Source organism: Calliphora vicina, chromosome 4 (assembly GCF_958450345.1).
Source record: "Calliphora vicina chromosome 4, idCalVici1.1, whole genome shotgun sequence".
NCBI lineage: Eukaryota > Metazoa > Arthropoda > Insecta > Diptera > Calliphoridae > Calliphora > Calliphora vicina.
The window spans coordinates 82,054,204-82,075,915 of record NC_088783.1 but is presented as its reverse complement, the minus strand read 5'-3'; the positions used below and the strand labels follow the sequence as shown (position 1 = coordinate 82,075,915).

Sequence of the window (21,712 nt, the reverse complement as noted above, 5' to 3'; positions counted from 1 at the left end):
ACTTAGGTAACCATGATGCATCAAATATATATAGTGGTTAGTGAGCCATTTTTTTGCTATTGACCTGTGTTATCAGGCAACCAGACACCAAATAATAAAAAAGAGGGTATTATTACCACTGAAGAATGTGACAGAATATGTATAAACTGCGTTACCATAATACCAGACGGAGAAGAATATGATGAAGTAACGAGTGTAAGGAATAACCAAGGAACTGATCTATATACAGATGGTTCGAATGCTAGAGTAGTTCATGTGTTAAAACCATGTATTTGTTGTTAATTAGTTAACAGATTATATTTATTGTACCTGAAAATATTTTTCAAAAATTGTGTTCCACATGAGAGTGATTTACAATATACAATTCCATATTGTTAAACTCTTTGGTCTTGAAACACGGCAAGTTAGCCAATTACTTTGCTGTGCTGATTTTGTAGTGGCTATTATTGTTCTAAATAATTGATTTTTTCCAGGGGCTTTATTTTGGGAACGACAAAAGCCACAAGTAATTTTTTTTTTTTTTTGCAATATTATATTTACAAACTAGCTGAACCCGATCCGCGTTGCTGGCCCTTAGAATACATCTGTTTTATATTGCATCTCGATTTTAATATACAGTGTCGGATAAAGTCGTTGATCCAACCTTCAATGTTAATACATACATGTATGTAGTGGCATTTCAGCTGGTTCCAATGAATTCAAAAATTTAGTATGGAAATTTCTTATTCATGCACCTAATATGCAAGAGTGAACAAAATTGTTTATCACATACCGAAAATCAAAAATCTAACCCGCTAGGCTATTCTTATGATTCCCTGAAAATTTCATTAAAATCGGTCCAGCCGTTTTTTAATTCATTCGGACCATGTGCATTAGATGAAAAATGTTTGTATGAGAAAATTCGAAAATCTTCTTTAAGAATGGAGCGAATGGACCTAATTTAGTATTTTAGGTGTTTAAAACCATATTTAGAAAATTTTCTTTACAATGATACCAGTTTATAGCTAATCGGTTGGATGGTTTCAGAGTCTATAACGGACATAGGTAGAAATATTTTTTGTATTTTATATTTACAAATTATATATTTATAACATTCTATGGAACTGAGGTCAACCTCAGTTCGGTTTTTATTTATTTTAAAATAAAAAAATTAAATAAATTGTACTTTAAGTTCAATATTTTATTAGTTCGTATTCATTTTTGTAGTTTAAAAGATCACAAGTGAATTTTATTTGTAATAAATAAGGTGCTTAATATATTTATTTAATACTATAGTATGTATTTACTATATATTTATGTATATTTAGTTGTGTAGGTGTGTAATACATTTAAACTTTAAAAGAAAATAACAAAAAATAATTTTTAACATTATTTAGTATGTACTTAACTATAGGCCCATTTCCAAATTTTTGATGATGCTGTTGATTTTTGGTACTATTTTTGGAAATGACACTAAGCCCGATAACAAAAATAATAACTAAACGGTTTTTTAATAAAATAATTGAAGAATTCTGAATTTTAAAAAGTTTAAAAATAAAGTAAGTTTAAAATAATACAATAAAATAATAAATTACACTTTTATACGTCAAGACAACATTAATAACCTTGTTTTTCAAAGTTTCCATGATAATCCTCGTCTGTCTGACTGCACAAATGTCTGAAGTGTAGAAGAAAGGCTTGTAAAAAATACTCGTACAAAAAGAAAACTGAAACAGGGAGGAGAGGAGTGCGACAACAAACCAAGATAATGATTGAAATAATAAAATTAATAACTTGAATTTGTAGTATGTTTAAAAGAAATACAAATCTTTCTTATACTTTAACATGTTTTGTCTGTTATCATTTATGAATATGGTGTACGAGGATTGACATTGATCATTTCCGCATTACTGTAAAGAAAATATAAAAAAATATGTAATAATTCGTTTACTAAAATCCAATTTATTGAAATATGCGGGCTAGAGGAGTGTCCGACTAAACTAATATTTTTTATAAATATTAATATTTAAGCATGCACATTTTAAAATGTTATCTTAATATTAAACTTCATAAATATATACATACATAATATGAAATATTCAATACTAAAAAAAATACAATAGAAAAAATAATAATAATCTCTGATATAAATTTATTGCAATTTGCGGCGGTTTTAAAAAGGATATACGAGGGTTGTTTGTTGGTTTTCATTATTCAACATAATACCCTTTAAGATATATATTCACATTTTGCGTCGATGTTTATTGGATATCTTACTACCTCTTCCATGTAGTGGTATTGGTCATTGTCTGTAAAATATGCATTGAATTTGGACTTAATCTCAGTATATTTTTCCAGCTAGCCGTTTTTTTATATTTGGAATTGGAAAGAGTGATGAGATGTAGCCAAATCTGTAAAATACGGTTGCTATTCATAATCAAATTCAATCAGTATTTCTCTAGCAATAATGAAAGAATGAGTTTAACTTAATGCAACATATAGTGACTTTTCTTTACTTTCTCATCATCATCAAAAATTAATGAAAACTTTTCTCAAATCATTTCTAGTAATCCGTTCAGTAAAACTGTCAATAACATATTACATAATAATGAAAATATGCTAGAAAAAGCCCAATTGAAAAAGTTGTTTATGATTTTAGAAGTTTAGAGTCATTTTGGCCCCAAGTATGTTTAAGGGTTAATATAGATTATTCCACTATTATTGTAAATGTAGGAGTTAAAGTTATATTTTTCTAAACTTTCATAAAAATCCAACCAAAAATATACATATATTTCGATATATTTTCATTAGAAATTCCAAATATTGCAAAATTTGACCTTTGACCTTCACGATTTAAGGGTTGAAGATGTCTGATTTTAGTGAAACTTTCGGTTTATAAATTTTCTGAATAAATTTTATTTAAAACTTGTGATTTCCCACTCAATCGAATCCATATAAGCTTTATTTCTTTATATTCATTAGAGAACATAATACATAAAGTACTATTCTAATAGAGAACAAGTAAGAACTATGTATATTCGGCTGTGCCGAATCTTATATACCCTTCAGCAAATTATACTTCAAAATACAAATTTTTAATATTTTTAGGTAAACAAAATTTATTTTTTTTTTCCAAAGTAGTTTTTTTCATTTTTTGGAAATTTTTTTTTTTCGATTTGTTATTTTTTTAAAAACTTTAAAAAAATTGTTGGTTTTTAAATTTTTTTTTTATGAAAAAAAAATTCGGTTTAAAAAATATTTTTTCCGATTTTGACCCATTGTAGGTGCAACTTACTATGGTTTTATATACGTCAAAGATCTTTAAAATATCTATCAGTAGATATCCTATTATCTATATTAATGACTTGGTTTTTTTCTTCATATCTCAGCCATTTGTTGACCGATTTTGCTGAATATAAAATAGGAAACTTCTCGAAAGCATGTCTGACAGAATTATTGAAGGTTTGGATCCCGAAGATATTTGGGATCTTCAGAAAATTGATTTCAACAGACGGACATGGCATAATCGACTCCGCTATCTATAAGGATCCTGAATATATACTTTATAGGGTCGGAAATGAAAAATGTAGAAATTACAAACGGAATGACAAACTTATATATACCCTTCTCACGAAGGTGAAGGGTATAAAAATGCAGCAATTGTGGCGGAAATCACACAGCAAATTATTGAAGATGCCCAGCATATGCCAATGATAAACGAACTTTGACACACAAATCTAGTATTTATCCCGTGCTATCAACGAACCTCGTAGATATTCATTACCCCCAAATCTCGCAACCCACAAATAATAAAGGTTCATACGCTAGTGTTCTAAGAACAAATCAAACACCACTTGGAAATAACAATAACCCTAACATCTTCTAATTTTAGTCGACTTGAAGATACAGTAGAGACCCTAGTGAAATCGGTTAACAATTTCACCATTTCTATGAGCAATATGATGCACGGAAATGCTTAAAATGCAATCTATGTTATTGCAAGCCATCATAAATAAACCATGAACTGTGTGAAAATATGTTTCTGGAATGCAAACGGCAACACAAAAACGAACTCGATTTTTTTAAGAAGTCAACAAATTGATGTAATGCTGGTTCCTGAAACTCATTTGACGTCCAGAAGTTCATTTCGAACAAATGGATATGTAATATATGATACCAATGATCCCAGAGGTAGGCTCGACAATTTTAATAAAAGCTCGAATCAAACACTACTTAATGTGTGATCTTTGCGAAGATTATCTTCCAGCTACTATGGTCTGTCTTGAAGATTTTCATCGAAACTTTGTGATTTCATCGATATACTCACCCCCTAGAATTTCAATTACAGAAAGTCAATTACAGCAGCTCTGTTTCCTGCCTGCTGGCGATTATAATGCTGTGCACACATTCTGGTGATCGCGACTGATTACCCCTAAAGGTCGCGTTTTGTTTGATACAATTTCTAAAATGAGTTTGTATGTGACCAACCTACTTACTGGCCACTGATCCACTAAAAATACCAGATGTTATTGACTTTAGAGAAATGATTCAAGTTGTACCCTCGCTGGAACTATCTTCAGATCACTCACCCACTATTGTTAATTTATTGAGCCCCCGAGGAATTGTATCCCCGATTGGTAATTTAGCGATGGCAGGCACAATAATTAATTGGCTCAAATATAAAAAATACCTCAGTACACATTGCTCGGAAAACATACCGAGAAGAACACCAGAAAACATCTATCACTCTCTTATCAATTTCGATAACCATTCTGCACACATTGTTTCGAGAAAGGGCTAGTTTGTACCTTTGTACAAAGAAAGCTTAACTAGTGTTAACGTGGACATGGTGACCATCTATGGAAGTCTTGAGTGAGATTACAAAATTATATTTTTAGACCATGAATAAAACAAATCCATACATCTCTAGAAAATGTGGACCAGGTAACAAATTTCGCAAAGACTTTCCTTGAAAAGTTTGTCAAAGGGATTGTACGGAACATAAAATAAAAAAATTAAAAAAACTAATTGAAATCAAAAGAGTGAAGGAATTTCATCTGTAGTATGAAATATTAATAGACAACAAAAATAGTTTTTTTTCCAGAAATTCTAGAAAATATGATGCAATGTACAAGTAGGACATCTCATTTGTCAAACATAAACTCGATTTCTCTTTCTTCTACTAAGCCCAAGTGAAATTTCACGTAAAGTGAAACAGCCGGTAGGTAATAAATGGCAGATTTATTTTCAAAATATTTTGATTCTGCCCTACTCTCCAATGGAATACTAAGTGGTCGTCATGCTGCTTCATTGCTATCCATCTGGAAATTGTGTCTTATCGACAATGTCAGTGGAAATTCTTTATGCAAAAGTCATCAGGTGATGACACTTTATATTGTACGACTCCATGATATTTCATCATTATCTCTGAAACTGAATAGTACGGGAAGATTGCTCACTAAATTAAGTATTTTGAAAGTAAACTTATTTTTAAGCTAATGTCATGACATGTCATGATGTTTTTTGTATACACATCTGCTCAAAATAATAGATACACCTAATTGGAAAAAATTTAAATGGCGGTAACATTGAAAATTTCCTCGCAAGCGTTAAGAATACATCATATTATTAAAATTTCTATCTGGCAATGTCATGTCAGTCAAAAATCTGGCAACTATTTGCTTTCATGTTGATTTTTAAAAACGAATTTATTTGAATTACAAAAAATTATTTGCTCATAAAAATAGATACACATCAGTAATTTGTAATTTGTTTATATACAATTTTTTTTTTGTGCAATTTTTTGTTCCTATTTACGTGAAACAGTAAGTAGAATTTAAATTTTAGCAACAATTTTATAAAAAATAGGACTCTTTTGAAGAAAATGGGACGAAATCATCATTGTACCGAAGATGAGAAAAAAATTGTTCAAACGATGAGAAATCAAGGAAAATCATTACGGGAAATAGCAAAGAGCATAGGAAGATCTTTACATTTTGTCCAAAATGCTTTATCTAAAAAACAAAAAAGAGAAACTCGCGGTAGACCAAAGAAAACCAGTCCAGAAACAGATAGGCGGATCGTCCTTATGGTTAAAAAAGACCCTTTCATATCATCGAAAGCTATTTCTGCGGAGCTATGTAACGAAATCAGTCCACAAACAGTTCGTCGTCGTCTTTTACAAGCTAAATTGCCGGGAAGAATTGCCAGAAAAGTGCCACTAAGGCGCCAAAAAAATATCAAGACAAGATTAGAATTTGCTAAAGAGCACTTACAATGGTCCGGGTGTGAAGGCGAAAAAAAATGGAGAAATATTTTATGGAGCGACGAAACAAAAATAAATTTGTTTGGAAACGACTGCCAAAGAAATGTACGCCGACCAAAAGGAAAAGAATTCCACGTTAAATTTACAAAAAAGACGGTAAAACATGGCGGGGGAAACATAATGGTTTGGGGTTGCTTTTCATGGAATGGTGTTGGTCCGATATTCCGAATAGAAGATACCATGAATGCTAGTGGGTATAGAGACATATTGGAAAACGTAATGCTTCCATATGCATCGGAAAATATGCCATTAATATGGACATTCCAGCAGGACAACGACCCAAAACATAGTTCAAGATTAGTTAAAAACTGGTTCTTGGAGAATAACGTACCTGTTTTAAGCTGGCCCAGCCAATCCCCTGATTTAAACCCAATAGAAAACTTGTGGAGTGAATTAAAGATAAGGCTTTCGAAGGAAGTTTTCAAAAATAAAGACGATTTATGGGAGAAAACGCAAAAAATATGGTACGAGATTCCATTGGAGAAGTGTCAGAACTTGATATCCAGTATGCCCAGAAGAGTGGAGAAAGTTTTACAAAACAAAGGTGGATATACTGGATACTAGCTTTACTTTAATAATAAACTAATTTTTTTAAGATAAAATTTATTAGCTTTTGTTTAATAAGAATTTTTAAAAATGTATCTATTATTATGAGCACCAAATTTTTCGAAATTTAAGAAATTTAATTTACATTATAATATTTATTATTAATTATGAAATATTTTGTTTTTGTTTTTTACTCTCCTTTTAACTATAAATAAAAATCGACTGAATTTTTTTTATAATTTTACAATATACCATTATTTTTTTTCGTTTTTAAAAAATAAATTTTGGTGTATCTATTATTTTGAGCAGATGTGTATAAGACGTTTTTAAGAAATTTCCAACAACTAATGTAGCCTCCTGTTTTACAAGTTAGATCATTTGTTAAAAGACAATAGGCGTGGCAACAAATATCTTCCACAGAATGTACAATTATCAATCAGTCTTTCTGCAAAAAATATTTTAAAATATGTAGATGGCACTGACCATTAATATTATTGGTATATAGGTATAGAAGTGTGAGTCTTCTGATACTAGATGTTACAGCAAAACGTTCCTCTATATGTCAGACAAAACCTAGTCAAACTTTGAAGAGAAAAAAATAATAAAACCACAATATTTCTTAGAAAGTTTAAAAATAAATTATACAAGTACGTTACATTAACCGCAAACTCACGGTTGTACCGCAAATCTAACCAAATGAGTATTTATAAACATGGATCAAAAGAGCAATAAATATGTATTGCTCAGGAGCAATAACCCAAATATAACCGATTTAAAGCATTTGTAACAAAAACTCAAGCTTATTAAAACATTAAAATTAATAAATAAATTTCAACGGAATTTCTTGGTACCATTTTAGATTATTTTTGTCACGAGTAGCAAAAAACGACTCAAACTCAACAGTACTCAATCGATTGAGAATTTTTTTATAAAATAATAAAACAATCAGAGTGTTTTTAAGATCGCTCAAGTAGCAAAACTTTTTACTCGTTTGTTAAAAAGTTACATTTTACAATGCTCATTTGAACTATAGTAACCGCAAAATTCTTTAACAATGAGTGTACACGTGAAGCCAGTTTTATTTATAAAAATTTAATTTAAACTATTTATTATTTCAATCAAATAAAATGCAGTAATATTAAAGTTTAAAACAAACGATGGTTTTAGTAATAACCAATTCTGTTTATTGTTTTTATTGCACAAAAATGACAGATTAAATGTTTGTTCAATAGTTATAAATTTAATGTGTCACACTAAGGGCGGGGTTTTGACTTGAAGATTTGAGATTAAATTAAGTTTTATCTACGAATATTGTTCTTGGGTCGTTGTATTTGCTAGTTTAAGTGGCCAATAGTGGCGGGTTTATCTCTGCAATAAATCCGAAAGTTCAAAAAGCTGAGAACAAATATTTATGTAGGAAAACATAAAAAATGGATCATTCCAGTGCTAAGGAAGATTTAAAAGACTTGAAAATATATTATTTGATATGCAATGGTGGCCAGCTAATTAGGGACAAAATTGTTTAATGTATTCCATGTGATTCTCAATTAATTTTTTAAATATTTCCACAAATAAACACACAGCCTCAAAAGTGAATTTGTTTATTTTTTTTAAATCACGAAAATCATTATAGTCCGTCTTAAATCCCTTTTTAAACCCGATTTTATTATTCAGCCCAATCTCCAACAAACCGAAACTTTTAAATTAGAATAGGTGGTTAGATTTTATGAATTTCATTATCTTAAAAAAATCAAATAATTTGTGGTGTTTACTCACTTTTGAGGGTGTGTTTTATTCAGCTGTGTCAATTCATATATATTCACCACGAAGACATACGTTTTTTCAGCAACATGACAAACAATTTTTTTAAATAAACTTATTTATTAACTTTTATATATCGCTCATTTGCTGCAACAACGTCATAATTCAAAAAAAGTCGTTTCGAGAAAAACGACTTTGAATGTTTTATGACATTTTACCATTTCTTAAATAAATTTTCAACAAATCATGCGATTTCTGAAATAAAACCTGATTTAAATAGTAGATACTAATATCTTTCTAATCTGTATTTAACCCAAATTTTTACTTGTCAAATATACGAGAAAATATGAATTTTTATTTTGACGTTTACAACAAAAAGACACTCTCATACTAAAAATAATTGACTTTTTTTAAAACTGATAAAACCATAGAGAATAGACATAGAGCGGAAAGTCTGCTGTCAAAGACCTAACTCAGTTGTCAGAAACCTAAGTGCTGAGAATGTATTAGTAGAACAAACTATGTGAAAACAAAAACAACACTCGTATGTGTGATTATTTTGAGTATTTTTTTTTGTTTGAGTTTTTTCCTAGTTTCCGCTCTATGTTTCTCTATGGATAAAACTATATGAAAAACACCCGTATTTTGAGTTATGACGTTGTTGCAGCAAATGAGCGATATGTAATTATATTTTTATTATTAGAAAATATTCAAAACAGCAAACACCGATTACCGATTTTTCAAAATATTTTTGAGCAACTAAAAATATTAACACTCTAATGCTTAAGCATGCCCCAAGGCAATTATCGCAAAAATGCAAATATTACTGATTTTTCATTTCGAAAGCTCATGTAAGTTGCTAAAAAACGTACTTAAATTATTTTAAAAAGCTTTCAAAGTTTTTGAAATGAAATATCAGTTATATTTGCATTTTGCGTTGAGTGAGATTAATACTAAATTTCATACCCCTAGATCCTTATGTTTTGGCACTATCGAATTCATTCGATAAAAAAAAAACAAATATTTGTCCCTAAATAGCTGGTCGCAATTTTTTTGATTTTTCTAATTTATTTTCTCAATACACACATAACTTAAGTTGGATTTTGGCGGAGACCATTAAACTCAGGAGTTGAGTTCGAGGATTACGGTTTTCTAAACGAAGGTAAAGGTCGATGTGGCAGTTCCTGGACGAGACTCTTCTTAGATTAGGCCAAGAATTTAACTTGATTCAAATCATATTGATTTTATATTTACTAATCTGATTATTAATTGCAATTTAAACTTCAAGCCAAAAGCCGCCCTAAATTAGTTCATTACTGCGCACAAATTTTAATAAAAAAAATTTATTGGGGTAGATCTGTCCGCTCACAAACGTGGGCAGTGGGTCATATTTTGTAAAAATAGTAACTGTATAAAAACTGTATAACTGTATAAAAATTTTACTAAAACAAGTAAGAGTGTAAATTCGGGTCTGACGAATCTTATATACCCTTCACCAAATTATACTTCAAAATAAAAATTTAAATATTTTTGGGTAAACAAAATTAAATTTTTTAAATTTTTTTTTTTTTTATTTCAATTATTTTTTTAACATTTAGCGAAAAAAACTATTGGTGAAAAAAAGGGTTAAAAAACATTTTTCCGATTTTGACACATTGTAGGTCCAACTTACTATGGTCTCAGGTATCTATATATTAATGATTTAATAATCCAGATATAGGTCAAAATCGAGGTTGTCCTGGTTTTTTCCTTATATCATTCCGGAGATATTGATGTATGAATCGTGTATGTAAGTTAGTTAAGGTGAAGGGTATAAAAATGTATTTGGGTAGATCTGTCATTTAATTGTTATCTGTCCGCTCACAAACGTGGGTCAGATTTTGTAAAAAGTGTAAAAAATGGTGACGTGTTTTTTATGTGTTTCATAAATTTTTTTTATTGTGTTATTTTTAATCTGTTATTAAAAAATTAAATCCAATATCAGAAAATGTTCGAGCTTACGTACGTATATTTAAAAATATGCATTTTATTTGGAGTAAGTTATGCCAGAAATAGAAACGATTTAGCAAAACGGATGCTCATGTTAAAATAAAAATTTCCAAACATTTTTAAGAAAAATCTAAATTTGTATAAATTTTAGTGACTCATGCTTATTAAGAATACCATGCATGCATTTCGGTTGAAATAAAGGTTTATTTCATAAAATATTTAATGGTGATTAAAATTAGCAAAAAAAATAAATACAAACAAAAAAGTACATACACTAGGAATATAACTTTTAGCAAATATTCAACGTTATTATGAGTGTTCTAGTCGTATAGAACATAGATTTCCCTACTTGTAAAAATATTTTCAAACAATTACATTATTGCTATTTTCATAAAAATGTTCGAGTGGTTAGGTTACGTTGCTCCTAAATTAGCTGGTTCACTAGGACCCTTGTACCCTTCGAAAATTTCACGTATAAATTGAATTATACATGAAAAAAGAATAATCGTTCTCCCTAATCCGGACGATGAGAACCACCGTTACTTCTGACAAATCTAATCATATTCATCAGTGACACATTTCTGAGACTGTCCAGATAATGAAAGAGACCAGTACCACCAAAATGCACTAATCTACGCAGTCACATAGAAGTGTTGTACCGATTCTTCCTCCTCATCTAAAAAAACTTCGACAGTTAGTTATAAATAGGGTAACCCAATCGTTTCGACATATATAAAATCATATAGTGCCCAGTATTTATACACGTAAGAAGTCTGATCGAATTTTATGCCAAGAGCCAAAAGAGTATTGATCCTTTCCTTTGCCAGAGAGATGAAAGTATTTCGGATAGTCTATAAATGATGATATTAGACCTGCTGAGTTCCGTCTCTCCAAGCGCCCATCTTTCATCTATCAAATTCGATTTATTTATTTATTTTCATTTATTTAGAATCAAGCCCTTAGGGCCAAATATGATTCATATTCCAAGGGAGTATTAATATCCCTTTATGCAAGAGTATGGTCAAATATCGATGGCTGGAAAACAATGCTAGTGTCAGGCAGTATGATAAAGTTCACCGAGACCTTTGAGCCGTCAGTGTAGATTGAAATCGCGTCGTCCCGAAGGTCATAGTTCGCGGCCCAATCATCTCATGTTGGTATTAAAGGCAGAGAGAAGAGAGAGCTTTTAGGAATATCTGTTAGAATTTCATTTTCTGATTAAATAACTCCACCTAGAATCATTGGATTTTGCACTGAATATTGAAGTGAAATTGACATTCATTCATAGAATGTCGTTCAGTCTTTTAGCAGGCATACTGGCGATCACAGGTCACAGGATCAAATTCAAGCTGGTATATGACTGTAAGCGGGCTCTAGGAGTGTTGGTGGATCACATCGATGTACGAATGTACGACAATTGAAGGTAACGAAATGACGAACAATCTTGCAAGGCAGGATTCGGAACTATCCTTAGAGGTGAAATCACCAATCAGCAATTACCACAGGATAGTATTGGAGATTTTGTAGAGAAGCAGACTGGACTGTAGTATCTCCAGCGCCCATATTGTGTATATCAGGTACCAGAAGGCTACTTGACTAGCATCAAATTTAAAGTCGTGGTTGTTCTAAGCGTTTAGCTAAATGAGTATTGCTGTGATTGCTCCTTCAAGTATTCCAACTGTCTTGCAGAAATATATTTATTCAATATTGTCCCTCTATATTTCCACTTTAAACCTCGGTGCGACACTCATAACGATTAAGAGTTTCTAAAAACGTTATGACATGTCCATAAGTCGTTAGTTAGTTTTTATGAAAACAGTTTAATTTCTTAAAGCGTTTTCCAAATTCCAGGCGATTGTTTTCATTTGGTCAAACAAATTTTAAATTTGTTCTATTAGCATTCATTAGGAATATTTAAAATAATTGAAAGGAATTAATTATATTATCTTATTTTCTAATTTAACACTGCATGCATTTTTTCAGGTCAAAATATTGTTTCATTCAAGAGAAAAAAATATATTTAGTTTTGTATAGTTACAAAACCTAACATTTAACAGGGCCATAATGCGTATAAAGGGAATTTTGTGTTTCTATTAAATATATACATAGATTAACAAAAAAATATACTTTTTAATAAATATTTCATTAAGAGACCACAAGTTTATTAATAACTTACATTTTTGATGTTCAAAAGGTTAAACCTGTATACTCAACGTGCTGTTTCCAAGCGCGTCCTTAAAAAATACAATTGAAACTTGAAATTAAGAATCTACTATTCACTGTAACACTATAGGAAATTGAGCAGGGAAATTTATGAACTGGCAATAAGGGAATTGTAAGTGCTGTGGAAATAAATGACCTAAAAAGTGACAACACACAAATAGGGAAAACTTAGATTTCTTTTAAATTAAGGACTTTTTCAAAGTTACAAACATTTAATGCAAATCCAATAGGATGATTTTATGGTTTAGTTGTATCTTCTAATGACATCTGTACTGTAACGCCAACGTGCTGTTGTATTTTTTACCATAAGGAATTTCGTTGGTGGGGGTTTTCTCTGGTGAATGTATGTAAGTGAAGGAAATCATTGATAATCCTTGTGGAGTAAATCAGAAGTGACGTCGGTAACTCTACAAAGGTTTAAGCAAATGAACGATTGGAGACAACACAAATAACTACATTTTTACCGAAACCAGGGGGCTAACTCTCGCATTCGTAAACGAATTTAATTCATTTATTCTTTATCGAATAAAATGTATAGAAATTTATAATGATGGCTTTCCATAACGAACGAGTTTTTACTCAAAAATTTATTTATATTACAAATGCGAGAATTAGCCCCCATTTTTTCAGGCCAAATCCGAACCTAATATTCGGTCTAATCCAAAGAAAATAAGAAATATTTAGATAAAGTTAGTGTAACCAAAATATTAGACTTCAATTTAACATTTAATGCGACTCTGTGCTCAAGTCTGACTTTCACATAAAACACACACAGAAGATATTTTACTATAAGTTGAAAGTTCGGCATTACCGACTTGTTAAATATCTACTACTTTCTTAATTTTGCAATAATATATGAGTTCTTAATGGTTTGAGTTAGGTTTTTTCTTTATATAAAAGTCTTGATATTTGGCAACATTTTGGACGATGCCAGATTTTTTATCTAATCGGAAATTGAATATAATATTTTCAATTCAAGTTTTGCATAAAAACTTTCGGTTGACAAAGCAGCTGAGACCACAACCGACCAAACTTCACGGAGGCGGTGACGGATTAACAATTTCGGAGACTGCTTAAAATCGGCTAATGGAAAATATAAAATTTGGGCAATATTATGAAATTAATAAAAGATGTCAACTTAAGCTGGCAATTTTATAACGGACAGAACGTTTTTCAACGGTTCGGCGCAGTTCTCTACAAAATTGTATCGTTCCCATGATAATTGTATCTTCGCTCCTGAACGACCCGAGTCCCACTGGCAAGAGATTTTCAACTCAGCGACAGCTGTATCAACCATAATTTTTAGCCCAGAAAGAATTTTCAACTACAGCAGAGATGTCACTGAGTTGCCAATTTTTGGCCAAATGAGACCTAGAACAATACCGAGCAAAAATACAATCGTAACAAATCATTAAAATTTTACCATTAATGGTATTTTCTTATCGCTAGCAAATAAAATGAAGCAATTAAGCTTAAAAACATGCAATTGGAAACAAAAAAGTTATGTACCAATTTGTATACACAACGTTTTTATTTCTCTAAAAAGCAAATACTGTTAAAGGCACATTAAAGCATTTGTATATATTCCCCCTAACATTCTTCTCTAACTCTGAGACGAAATGAGTGTGCAAAAATAAATAAATAAAAAGAAAATAGTGTATTAGTTTATAACAACAAACCTTTTACTACATTTAATATGTATGATAAGCAATGCAATGCCCAATATAAGACAAATACAACCGACTACAATATAAGCAATTCCCAAGAAGGGATTTTTTCCACCCAACAAAGATGTGGTCGACAAAATCATTTTCTTGGAACCATCAAAAGCCGAAACGGGATATTCTGAAAAAAAAACATACAAAATTACAATGTTTCTTTAAATGAACATAACACATAGTTAACACATACGATAATCAATATATAAAGAATATTGGCCACTTTTAAGACCATTTTCAAAATTAGTCTTGGAATGATCTATGCGTCGATATAATTTACGAAAACTGGGCAAAGCAGCTGTACGCATCCAAACAATTAAATCTTCATTCTGTGAAAATCAAATAACTGTAGTTGATATATTTATTTGTTAAATTAAGTTAAACATACTTGAAAACCATTGTTATCGGGATTTTCCTTGTCCAATTCCCACAATTGCTTAGTCCAGAATTTAGGTTTAGCATAATGATCTCTTAATATAGATTCCAAATTACCTTCGGGATTACGAAATTTGATTTGTTTATCAGAAGGCCATGCAATACCGGTATTTAGTAAAGGTACTAAAACAGTACCATAGTTTAAAGTTAATGTATCTGAAATATTTGTAAATACAATAATAAATTATAAGCAATAAAAATATGCTTAGTCCGTTTAAGATATTACCATTAAATAATGAATTTGCTATGGCTCCACATGGCGCTATAGGCTTTTGTACTCCAGTATCGATATCGTCATAAGCAAATGGTATACAGTCTGTAGATGGTGTAAGTGAGAGACGACCCAAAAGCTGATCATCATCGCGAGATTTCACATAACGTCTATGATTTTGATAGTAGTTACTAAGACCATAATACATATAGACATTACCCTAAAATTCAAAGATATTAAAACAAATTATTGTACAAATATTAACAATAAACTCTTGATTATAGGGGACAATACAGATGTTGAACATAGTTTTATATTTAAATCCCGACTTAGCGATTCAATAAGCTTTCAAATTACTGAAAAAAATAGAATGTGCTTAAGTTTATCCCCCAATAACATACAGAGGTTGACAAAACAATGGAAACTTTTCCAAATATTTCATTAGTGGCCTAAAATCTGAAATAATTTTTAAAAAAATTTTAACATTTTTGTAGTATCTCGGTTACAACCATTGAGGTGTGTTTCGGGTCGTTGTCGTGTTGGAATCTCCAAACTAGGGGCATATTTTCCTCAGCGTATGGATACATAACATCGTTTAATATGGTTCTGTATCCTACACCTGTCATGGTATCTTTTATAATATGAATTGGGGCCATGCCTTGCCCTGAAAAACATCCCCATACCATAATATTGCCACCGCCAAACTTTACAGTCTTATTTGATCTAATCCTTTTCCCTTTGGTCGTCTTACAATTTAAGAGGCACTGCCTCTTAAATTGGATTCGTCGAAAAAGAGGACAGTATTCCATTTCTGTATCGACCAGTTTAAATGATCCCTGGCAAATTGTGGACGAGCAGAACGGTTCTTTTTAGAAATGAGTGGTTTTTTCACAGGACGATAGCAACCAAGACCAGCCTCATTTGCCCTGCGACTAACTGTTCGGATACTTATTTCTAATTTTAGGCTATTAACAACCTCTGGAGGAGTTATGTTTGGGAATTTCTTTTAAATATTATTTTCGTTTTACACTTCTTTCTTGCAGAAGTTTAAAAGTTTCCATTGTTTTGTCAGTAGCGAAATAGTGAATATTTTTAATTTTGTTCCCTTTTTTCAGAATATAATTAATTATAGCTATGTTCAATAACTAAAAGTTGTTACTAGTTAGTAACAATTGTTACTGGAAAAGCGTTCATTAACTCAAAAAACTTGCAAGTAGAGAAAAATTCAAGAGAGTATAAATTTTAGAGAGTGCTCTCTCGTTGCAAACTATTACAAGCAATGATGTTAACTTTCTAATTTCGATTACCGTACAGCCCTAAAAAAATTACCGTTTTTTAAGTAAAATTACCGTATGCAATGTTTTGTACAAAAATAATAATATTTTCTTATTGAAACAGGTTTATTTTTATAATTCAATATATCGAAGACCTGTATTCAAAACTGTCTATCTTAAAAAACACAACTCTGCAGGAAAGCCACAAAAATGTTTTTTCGCGTATTACTTGAGTTATTAAAATTCGGTATGCTACAATTATTATTTTAAAGCAACTACTGAATCTCACATATAATTTGTTTTTAAAATTTTGCATTATTTATATTTTCTTCTCAAAATAATGTGTATGTATAAAAATGATAAGATAGAGGATTTTGAATTTTAATAGAATTTAATTATTTTGATTTCATTTATGCCATCTGTCAGTTTTTAACGTGATTTATTTAGATAACGGCTAATAATACAACATAAGATAAAAAACACTTTAAAAGTAGACACTTTTTAAGCAAACTCCAACTTTAACCATTAATTGTTATGCCATGGAAATTATATTTTCCAAAAACAAAAAAGGTAAAATATTTCCATGGTAATTCATTTTTTTAAATGATTGAAAAATGTAAAATTCATGTTCAGCATTCAAAAATTAGTAAGAACACATGAATTGCAAGAAGAAATTATTCCAAAAAAAATATTTGAAAATTAATTATTTGAAAAGATAGAGACTTTTGCATTCGGAAAAAATTAATTGTATAACATAGAGAAATAACAAAAATGCAAATAAAATTGCAAAAAACAATATGCTTGTAAGAAATTCACATCATAGATGAGGGAAGTTTTACTGAACATTTTACCATCAAAAACTAATTTTGATTGGGAAATGGAAAACTAAAGGATATTTTAATATTACAGAAATATTGGTATCGAACAATTGGGGATTTTTTACGTCAATGTTTTTAATGATTGCATTTGATTTGATTCAAAAAAATGTTTGCAATCAGTTTTTAATACTAATTTGTTTGTATTTGTATCCATACTTGAAAGACTTGCGGTAGTTGGTTATCATCAGGGAAACCAAAATATGCAAATGCATGTTTTTTCTGGTGAGTCGAATGAGCACATGGATAAGATATTTACACGTTTCAGAACTATTTAAGAATTTTGGCATCGATTTGTTAGTGCATATTTTTGCATATTTTACCCTTAAATGCATATTTTTGCATATATTTGTTTTAAGAGCATATTTATGTAATATTTTGCGTTTTTAGAGCATATTTTACTGTTTAATAGCATATTTTGAGTTTATCAAAAACAAATTTTGTCTTACTTATTTTTCGCTGTTGTGTTACAGGTTTTTACTTCCTTTGTTTAAAATTCAAAATTGAAAAATAGATGGCTTTCACCAAAAAAAAAAATTTAAAAAACAGAAATTTTTTTTAAAATTTAAAATAACAATTCGAAAAATTTTTTTATCCAAAAAATGAAAAAACTGAAAAAAAATTTTTGTTCACCTAAAAATATTTAAATTTTTTATTTTGAAGTATAATTAGGTGAAGGGTATATAAGATTCGGCACAGCCGAATATAGCTCTCTTACTTATTTTAATATAAAATAAGCACTATTTTAATAATAGCTCCATCTAAATATCAAATTTTAGTTCTAATTCAAACTTAACCATTCTAAGTGTTAAAGAAATGTTGTCTTTTAAATTTGCTCCTGTAACATCAGTTGATGTCGAAAGAACATTTTCTATATTTAAAAATGTTTTCAGATCCAATAGACAACGATTTTTATTTGAAAATTTAAGTAAATTTTTTTTGGTTAAAAATTATGTAAAAGTTTGTTTTTTTAAGAGCATATTTTTTAAATTTTAAGAGCATATTTTAAAGTTTTTACTGCATATTTAAAGCGCCTAAAACGCTTTTTTAGAGCATATTTCCGGTTTCCCTGGTTATCATCATCCTCAAAATATGTATATCATATGTAGACACATTATGGAAATATAACTTTTGCGATATAATTCTTAAAAATTTAAACTTTTTAAAATTACCGTACAAATGTAGAAATTACCTGCCTACCGTACGGAGGACTAAATTACCGTACAATACGGTAATTACCGTACGGTTAACATCACTGATTACAAGTTCTATTTTGAACTCGTAATAGTTAGCAGCTTATATTTCATATGTTTTGTATTATTGATTTTATTCTGGGAAAGTAAATGAACAGACCTAATGTTGTTTATTTTTCAGTTAATTTATATAAATAAAACTATACAAGTAAAATACTAAAAAAAAAATTTATTTTAAAAAAATATTTTAAATTTTGGGCTACATATGGAATATTTGGAAAAGTTTCCATTGTTTTGTCAACCACTGTATGTTAGTGAATTTATTAATAATTAAATTGGTAATTTATCATATTAAAATTAAATCTTACTAAAAAATAAATTCTGTATTCCCAAAAATAACTTTTTATAAAATCTTTGACTTTTACTCCATGTTTTTACTTTTATGATTAATTTCAAAGTAGCAACCATTTTAATTTCATGAAGCTTATTAGCTAACAAATTTAAAATCTTGAATGTATTCAACGATTAAAATCTATTTTCGAAATTTTTTTTAGAAACCCTGAAATTTATAAATTTTTTATAATTACAATAATTGAAGAAGGGAGAGTTTTCAATATTTACCCCTATAACGTTAAACTTTTAATTTGATTTTTTTCATATTTTATTTTGTTTGATGTTAGAAGATGATTTTTGAAAAAAACTTGCAATAATTTTAATTTCTATCTAAGATTTCAATGTTCGAAAATACGAAACCTAAGTTCGAATCTTTCACAACTTTCATAAGATTGTCGTACGCATCTTTTTGTTGTCGTTTCAACAATGGAACGTTTGTTCCATCACACATGACATCTTTGTATTTGCTCTACAAATCAATCGGTTTGGATGGGAAGCCTGTTGAGATAATTATCGAAAACAATGTTCTTATTTGATGAGCATTTGACGAAAGCACAGTATCTCCGAGGGTGTAATGATGTTGGGCCACAAACGTTGACTAATAGCAAACGCAAATAGAAACACTCATTGTTCCTTGGATGGACTGTGTAAATACGACCTAATGCGTCGGTGGAAAATAAATGGGGAATACCTGTAACTGGATTTCCTTGTTTCCGCCATTGAAATTTCTTTGTAATACATTCTCCACAGTAAAGTACACTCTTTGACCATTTTCCACATGTATGGCTAAATGAACAACAGTTGAATGTCTTTCATGAATGGCAAATGAAAGAATGCGCCAAAATGTTTCGTTACTGCTAACATAGAGGACCATTTGAAATTGAGTGACTTCTCCGCAATAACTCCAATCACAGCCATGTCACTGCATTTGGTCACATATTTGCAGATGAATTTGATAAGTGGACGTATTAATGGGAGTGGTCTAGTTTTGTTTCTGTAAAAAACTTTTGAGGTCTATTGCAAACATTTAAAAAGACGTTCAGCTTATTTTAAGTATATGTCCAAAAAAAAAGTTGGCGTAGAAAATTGTTCTTTTAGTAAAAACTTAAATTGGATTACTACAAAAAAAAATAAGCCTAATTGGTGGAGCTGTTTAACGAATTTAAATAAATCGAAAAAAGTGGGTGTAAAAGTAGGCGTGGTCGATTTTTCCTTCAGTAAAAATTTAAATTGGATTACTACGATTTCCGATTTTAGATAAATTGGAAAAAATGGTCGTAGAAGTGGTCGTCGTCAATTTTAATTTCCGTAAAACCTAAGTTGGACTATGACGAACCTTTAAAAGATTGACCAAATCGGTGCAGCCGTTCTCAACTGATGCAATTACAACGATCGACATTTGATTTTTATTTATATAGATATAAAAAAATGAAGCCGTGAAGCAAAGGCTTTTAAGAACCCCTGGTCTATAGCTCGCTTAATTTCATGCTTTAAATCAAGAACTGTTGATTTCTTATTAACGTGATTCTTTCCCACTGTTAATTTATGAATAATACTCATTAAACTGAATTCTTAAACTTCACCTTATCAAAGTTAAATTTATCGCTTTTCAAACATACCAATAAAAAAAAGTTTTATTTTAGCAACCCAATAGATTACCCCAATCGCATAGAGATAATTATTATAATTTTAAAAACATAGAAAATTCAACCAATTTTTTATACAATAAGAAACAAAAAAAACTTACCACAAAATCCTTTTCCAATTTAAAATCTATTTGGCATTTACATGTTGCACCAGTTGGGTTTGTAACCAAATATTCCGAACAGGTTAAATTGCTTTGGCCCACTTGTATGCAATTGGTGTAATCGATAACATGTTCACTAACTTCATCGGAGAAATAGAGCAGGGCAACTCCAACAGGTATAAAGAGAATGCCAATGATAAAGAAGGTGGGAAGGACGGTGCCAGCTGTTAAAACTGGCTGCCAGGCAGGCAATCGCTGTTGTTTAAAGGCAGAATCTACAAGAGGAGAAAAATGAATTAAAAATGTACAACAATATTAATCAACACAACATGTAGCTATTTAAAGGTGGGCAAGTCAATGTAAATAAATGTCTTATCTCATCACCACCCTTTTTTTAACTTCACATAGTAAAATAATCAATATTCGTACATATTGTATGTGCCCACTGTTGTCTTAGTCATACGAACATGTCTGTCCTTCCGTTTGTTAGTTTTTATCACCCCGTTAAAATGACAAAGATTTCTTTAAGCTTTTTCCGCTGTAAGACACACACTCACCTGAAGGTCGTTTAGACTTCGGTTGAAGCCCTTGAGTTTCGACTGGCTGTGAAGCCATTTTTACCACAACCTGGGAATCAACAAATTTTCTTTAACTCTGTAAAATATGATTTTCTTTATTTTGGTAAAATTCAAAAGAAAATTTATGTATTTTTAATGAAGAAACACTTCTTCGCTAGCAGAAAAATTAAGCACAAATTTTATGACGAATGCAAAAAGAAAACAGAATGAAAATAAATCTGTTTTTGACAGTTAGTGCTGTTTTCATACAGAGTATTCGAGTACTTGATAATTTTGTAGTGACTAGGGTTTGAAAAAATATATATATATTATATGGAGTAGATGAAAATAAAGATTATCGATAGATTAGAGGGCAAACGTGCAAAGTCCACTTTTTATGAAAATTAAGATTTTAATACAAAACGGTAAAATAATTTGTGAAAATGCTAAAATAAGAAAAAAACATGAAAGAAAAATAATTACAGT

The 21,712-nt window shown here is 30.1% G+C and overlaps 1 protein-coding gene across 2 annotated transcripts; it reads right to left on the bottom strand.

The window, feature by feature from the left end:
- Positions 1 to 1,159: 1,159 nt before the first annotated feature.
- On the bottom strand, positions 1,160 to 21,411 carry CDC50 (cell cycle control protein 50A). Of its 2 annotated transcripts, XR_010576430.1 has the most exons (9): positions 21,227 to 21,411; positions 20,670 to 20,944; positions 15,203 to 15,407; positions 14,930 to 15,132; positions 14,735 to 14,870; positions 14,503 to 14,668; positions 13,034 to 13,230; positions 12,777 to 12,959; positions 1,160 to 1,889 (listed from the first exon to the last, which is right to left on the bottom strand). XR_010576430.1 is itself a non-coding variant. In XM_065508631.1 (7 exons), the coding sequence occupies exons 1-7, from the start codon at positions 21,282 to 21,284 to the stop codon at positions 1,844 to 1,846; spliced, it is 1,089 nt and encodes a 362-aa protein (XP_065364703.1). In that variant the 5' UTR covers positions 21,285 to 21,411; the 3' UTR covers positions 1,160 to 1,843. The 2 variants fall into 2 exon arrangements, 1 of the variants encoding a protein (XP_065364703.1); XM_065508631.1 differs by lacking the exons at positions 12,777 to 12,959; positions 13,034 to 13,230.
- Between the last annotated feature and the right edge of the window lie 301 nt (positions 21,412 to 21,712).

Bases quoted from the DNA above. Each gene is read 5' to 3' on its own strand.
- CDC50 (XM_065508631.1), bottom strand. From the start codon at position 21,284: ATGGCTTCACAGCCAGTCGAAACTCAAGGGCTTCAACCGAAGTCTAAA. The intron at 15,133-15,202 runs GTAATATCTTAA...CAAATATTTCAG, and splicing joins AGCAAATTCATTATTTAATG to ATACATTAACTTTAAACTAT. The intron at 1,890-14,502 runs GTTTGTTGTTAT...TTTTCTTTACAG, and splicing joins CATATTAAATGTAGTAAAAG to TAATGCGGAAATGATCAATG.